General features: G+C 46.3%; 1 protein-coding gene across 7 annotated transcripts in view; it reads right to left on the bottom strand.

The window, feature by feature from the left end:
• Positions 1–443: 443 nt before the first annotated feature.
• Positions 444–6,000, bottom strand: part of LOC144096738 (F-box DNA helicase 1-like) — a 289,125-nt gene continuing 283,568 nt past the window's right edge. For 5 of the 7 annotated variants that reach the window (XM_077629588.1, XM_077629586.1, XM_077629587.1 and 2 more), the window contains 2 exons: positions 3,779–3,895; positions 2,635–3,055 (listed from right to left, as the gene is read on the bottom strand). In XM_077629588.1, coding sequence (XP_077485714.1) covers positions 2,909–3,055; positions 3,779–3,895 — 264 coding nt within the window. In that variant the 3' untranslated portion in view covers positions 2,635–2,908. Of the gene's footprint in view, positions 1,408–1,572; positions 3,056–3,778; positions 3,896–6,000 lie in introns of those variants that run through there. The other 2 variants (XR_013306837.1, XM_077629583.1) reach the window with 2 other exon arrangements.

Here is a 6,000-nt window from a genome sequence, read left to right as displayed (position 1 = left end):
AGCTAGCTGCATTGTCCTCAACTGCATTGTCCTCAGCGCACGTGGTGTCGTCGTATTTCTTGTGTGTCGTTTTGGCGCAAAAACCTTTTTAGTTTGTATGATCACCAACTAGCCCAGCAGTTAACTCTTCTAAATCCTCAACTTAAGGTGAACCTTTCTCGTAAGCCTCCATGTTTCTGCCCCGTAGGTACTGGTAGGCAAGATACAGCTGTTATATACTCTTCTCATGAGGGATATTGGTAAACTGCCATTCATGATTTGAGAGAACCTGCCATATGTGCTCCGCTCCATTCTTATCCTTCTAGTTATTTCGCTCTCGTGATCCGGATCAGCTGTCACTACCTGCGCTAAGTAGATGTATCCCTCTACTAATTCCAGTGCCCTAGGCGGCTACTTAAAGGCACGCACTGCCTGCTATTTATGGATGCATTATTATTTTTTTTAAATCTTTTCCACAGCTTCTTCGAAGCATTGGAGGATGCAGAACAAATGTTAGGAAACTGCGGTAGGGATAAGCATCTTAAATGTTAAACCTAGCTAGGTGTTTAAACAAGCTCAAGGAGTTATACCAATGCAGTTATTTCGGTTGTAAAATGACAAATATTTCCACAGACCTCGATCTAATGCCAGCTGAGTGCTAACGGTGTCATTTCTACACATAAGATGACATTTTTTGCAATGTCAATCGGCTTGCAAATGTTTCAGCAGACAAGGGGATGGAAAGAGGTGCTCGTTATGACATATATGACGGAAGCCAACAGTCGCTAAAACCGATGAGCATGGGGATGTCTTTTTTATTTGTAGTTTTCATCAGTGGGAGACTAATAAAACCAGAAGAAAAAACAACCACATGCCGCCAGTGGGATCCGAACACACGGCCTCCAAATTTCGCGTCCGGTGCTTTACCAACTGAGCTAAGGCGGCGGCTGTCCACTCTTCTGCTTTCAGGGGTATTTAAGTGTAATGCAACCGAACTTTGAGAGTATTCACCAGTGCTACCCTCAACCATAGCGGCGGACGTAGTGCGTCCTGTATTACAGTGAGTGCCACGTAAGGACATGGTGCAACGGTGAGGCTGTGCGAGAACACTCTTATGTTACTTATCGCATCAACAATGAGTTACTTGGCAGTGACAGGCTTGAGAAAATAAGCACAATGAGTGGATGCATCTCCTGTACACACACTTTGCTACCACCTCATGCTGTACAGAAGAAAGTGATTCTAGAACAGAAGGTAAACATTGGCTCCCCGCCTCCCTTCTTTACCAGTATTCCAAAGAAGCTGGTTTCCTGCATTGCATCACCACATGAAAAAAAGAAAACATACGACTGATCTGCACAGGTAAGTGCTACCTACCTTTCACGATGCTTGATGGTTCAATAGCGCAAGTCACCCCATCTGCTGATGCTGCGAGGAAGAGAAAAAAATCTCACAATTGTAAAGCAGCACATTTACATTGGCACAAATAGACATAACGGCCGCGGCCAAAATTCATAAAGACGCCGGCCGTGTTGGCGGGCAAGTACGAAACAACATTGTGAGTGCACAACGAAGTATTCTCACAGCACTCACCGCATCTCAGTCTGGAGAAGGCTGCAGGTAGGACTGCCTAAACCATGAACGGAAAGCAAAATTTACCGAGCTCGCAGCCAGGTCAAACAGCAGCGGGCCAATGCATGAGAGAGAACCGAAAATGCACAAGCCGCATACACACGTTTTCTGAAAAGCGAGCCAGCCTCCTCTGGCTCAGTGTGCTCATCATATGTCTAGGTTTGAGAGTTATTTGCTGGGAAAAAAACAAAAAATTCGTTGGAAACACTTAGATATCTCTTACCTGCGGGAAGGCGAAAGCCGTATGCGAAGCATGGCACTGATTTGAATTTGCCCCACTTGAATTCATTTCACGACCGAGAAGAAGAGCAGCTGGTGCGACCGTGGCAGAGAGATCATGTGACCTTGTGATGTCACGTGAACTTAAGGTCACGTGACCTAAAATGTAAGGGACGGACCCGAGTACGAGCCATTAAAGGCTATCGCCTTAAAATGGGAAAAATATGTGCAGTCACATGCGCCAACAAAAAAATCGTTATCCTTTCCACCTTCTCTCTGGGCGTGTATGCACAGTTCTGCAGAGTTTGTTCACCCGATGCTCAGGCCTGTCCTGTGCTCCTGAAAATTGAAAATTCGTTTTTGAGGAAAGGAAATGGGGCAGACACAGATCTCCCTGGAGCAAGTGAAAAAATACAGAAAGTAAGAGGTGCAGTGGTGGAGGTCTCTGGGATAATTTCGACCACCTGGAGATCTTTAACAGCACAGGGGTGCTGCTTTTTGCGTTTCACCTCCACCGGTTGGGTTCAAACCTGGGTACACCGGCTCAGTAGATGAGCACAGTCTACTGAAAGTAAGAAATGCCCAAGGAGTGAATGACAACAAAATTTAAAAAAGGGAAAATCAATCTTTCCCTCATTTGCTGCCTCACCTCCTTTTGCTTTCAGTTGGAACTCCACTTCATGCATTCCATCATTAGAAACCCGCACAATTCGTGATGCGTCAGGACCATCGAAAGCAGGGTTCCCGTTGCAATGTTTCACGACCACATATTAAACAAAAAACTAACTTCATAAATTTGTACTGCACATTTCACTTTATTTTTGTTACAAGACAGATGAAGACCGAAAGGTTATAGAAAAAAAATTGATAAATGAAAAATTTTAACCAAGTTAGCAATTTTATGTGAATTCTTCCAAAGCAATATTTTGTGCACCGCTCTTCCCCACAAATTAGCAAGTGTCGCACCACAGGTCTGATTTTTCCATCTGTTGTGCGCCTTTGGCACCACAAAGAAACAAAAGCGCAGCACCAGATGAGCTGCTCAGTGCTGCTGTAAGCAGCCGTGAATGGGAATTGTCTACAACAAGGGCTCCAAGATGGTCGACATGCTCTGCCGATGCACATTCTGTAGCTCCTGCCAGTCCTGGTGCTGCACCGGTGGCTCCCAGCTGGTCTGCAGGGCACATGTCTTGCACACAATGCCACCTTCCACAGCATGACACCCCTGGAAACAATGCAACAGAGGACAGCTCGGGGCAAGAGCGGGCTCTGGACTAGAAGCAGGTTGTGCCAAACGCCACAATGATGGCATGCTCCCTCCCCCATCCGTCCTCTCCGTGTCTCTGCATGCATATCAGGCAGAGAAGGGATGGGTCCCCTGGTGCGCCAGTCAAAAACCCCTGCTCTGGGCTTACTGCCTGACACGCGTGCAGGCCTGTGGCCCATAAGCAGATGCCACCATCTATGCCAAAAGTTCGTAAATATGAAACAATTAAAATATTTTTCGATCTATAATGTTTATTGCACCTCACTATTCAGAATCATCCTTTTATCGGTTGAAGCGTTTTTCCCAAGACCCACATTTGAGCCTTCCTACAATGAGGATAGTACGCAAATTCGCTACCCGTTACTTGTGCTTCAGACATTTGACTTGGAGTTCAAGATCACATTTCTCATCACACGCGGTAGTTTTGCACAAAAATTAGTATTTGGTCTTCTGGGAGAACTACTATGTCAAATTCCAAAAATGGCACCCAGAGAAGACTGGTGGATCTGTCTGAACACACACAACACAAACCTTACACAGGAAAACCCTCTTGAACCTACGCTAGTGGGGGCAAGCTTTTTCACAATAAACTTTACTGTGCAAGAAAGTGGTGTCCTACACATGGGTCAATAGAAGAGCCACCATCTGCGGTCAGCTGCGTGGTCTGGAGGGTATGCTCACCACTAAGACAGGCGTCCTGCACCAGACGAGGCGCCCCCGTGGCTCCCAGTTGCGCTGGCACACAAGGCAGCTGCGTGGGCCTGCCTCCATCCACAGCTGCAGTTGCTCAAAGCTTTCCTGCAGCCAAGCACACACACACCCCTGCTGGTGGACACCAGAATGCAAATCAGAACAGAACGAACACACACAGTTTCTGAGCTGCCACAACTGGGCAGCTTCTCTCAAGTGAAGCAGCTAGCAAACCTCGCGTAATGTACCACAAACATTGAAGACCTTGGTCAAATGTTTTTAGGGAAATCCCCCAAGGTGGAGTAGATTAGTTATAAGGGAGTAATCACTCATTACTCCTTTCTTGCCGTATTGCTGCACTTGGGTGGATGCCAATGAGTAATTACTCCCTTATAAAAAAACAAATCTAGTCCACCTGGGGGATTCCCCTAAAAACACTTGACCAACTCTGTTCCCACTTCGAGTTCTTGATCAATTCGCTCTTGCCCTACCTTAACCTGCCAGTTAGTGCAGTTGGTAGAGCGACTGCTACGGTGAAGTGGTGGTCCCGAGCTTGAACCCCGGACCAGGACGAATTTTTCTTTAACTACGAAATTTCTGAGAAAGCTGTATAGCTTCTCTTTGTAGCCATATGGCTGCGCTCAGGTGGATGGCAATGAGTAATTACTCCCTTATTTTTGAAGACCTTGTGTGAGCAAAACCACTGTGCGGTGGAATCCAAAGCAATTAATGTCAACTGTCGGTCCATTCCAACATGCACATCATTGGTCCCCTTCCAGTTCAAATTGTCGAGAGTCAACTGTAAAATGTCCACTTGAGTGAATAACTTCACTAGAAAGAGACAAAGGTTGATGGAGGGGCAAGTCGACAAAAAGATGCTCCAACAACCTTTGCACAGGGGACAGCTGAGGTCTGTCTTTTAGAGCAACAAAAAGTAGCAACAGCTGCAAAGGGATAATATCCACTTACTGTGCAGACCTCCAACCTGGCAAAGCTCATCTCATCCGGCCACCTCAAAGTGGGCATCACTCACACGATCCGCACTGCCAACCTAACTACCAAACGAGACGGACACGATGCCGTTCAATAAACTATGCACCACAAGGCCCATGAAATGAAATCGAGAAAAGCAAGATTCACCTAACATATTTCAAGTTTATTTTTCTTTTCATCGAAAAGAAGAAGCCAGGACTGAAAGCTGTGAAGGACAGCTTGACAAAGCTCTGACACCCTGCAATGATTGGCAGAGCAACAGGCACGAGGTGGAATGAGTGCAATTTTATATACATGGAAGAGTTCCGTACCATCCGTATTAAAATAAGATGCAGAATAAAGCATGAACACAAAATAGACACGCCCTAAAATTCATAGTGGGACTGGGTACATGGGAGAGGCCTTAGCCCTGCAGTGGGCACAGTCAGGCTGATGATGGTGATAAAAATTCATAGTCATAAATTGAAAACACATTAAGATGAAAGCATTCTAAACACAAAGCAACACTTGGTTCACAACAGTTGTTCACGGCAAAAAAGACCAATTTGGTGGTCAGATTCATTAAAACTGGATCGAATCCAGTTGCGTGCAGCTTATTTAGTAGTTTTGCTACAGTGTAGCATAACAATTGAGTGCATGAATTCATACGTGATATTGAAACATGGAGGAAGGAAAGAACTAAGGAGAGGCCATGACGTCATGTTTTTTGAAGCCTCCCAGCAACCGGAAGTTGCCACATCTCTCCTCCTCCGTTCTGTCCTTTGCCGTTTCTCTCCCTGCAGCTCCTACTCCTACCTCTCCGTGCCGCACTCAGATCACACGCGTTTATGGCTCAGTTGACACCACACTGCAGAAAAACGAAACTTCTGATGTGAATCCGATAGCTGCTTGCGCGAGCGTGGTTTTGTTTGACTAGGTGCTCGAGCGTGGTCATGCCCAGCAGCTGCGTTCCGGGCTGCAAGTCACATACGCGACTTAAGGAGCCGGGTGTCACTTTCTAAGAGTGAGTATTTTCGTCTGCTAAGCTGCTGCGTTGCTTGGCAAAAACATGCGTGTTCTCATTCTCTTCAAAGGCTTACCAAAAAGGGACATTTGTGAAGACAGTGGGCTGATGCCGTGCAATTTCCTGGGACAGATTGGGAGCCTCCGAAGCGTGCGTATGTCTGCTCCAAGCATTATATGCCGCAGCACTTCAGCCGCACATCGCCGCGGCTCGTTCA

The sequence above is a fragment of the Amblyomma americanum genome, chromosome 7 (genome assembly GCF_052857255.1).
Source record: "Amblyomma americanum isolate KBUSLIRL-KWMA chromosome 7, ASM5285725v1, whole genome shotgun sequence".
Lineage (NCBI taxonomy): Eukaryota > Metazoa > Arthropoda > Arachnida > Ixodida > Ixodidae > Amblyomma > Amblyomma americanum.
This window is presented reverse-complemented; position numbering and strand designations above follow the sequence as displayed.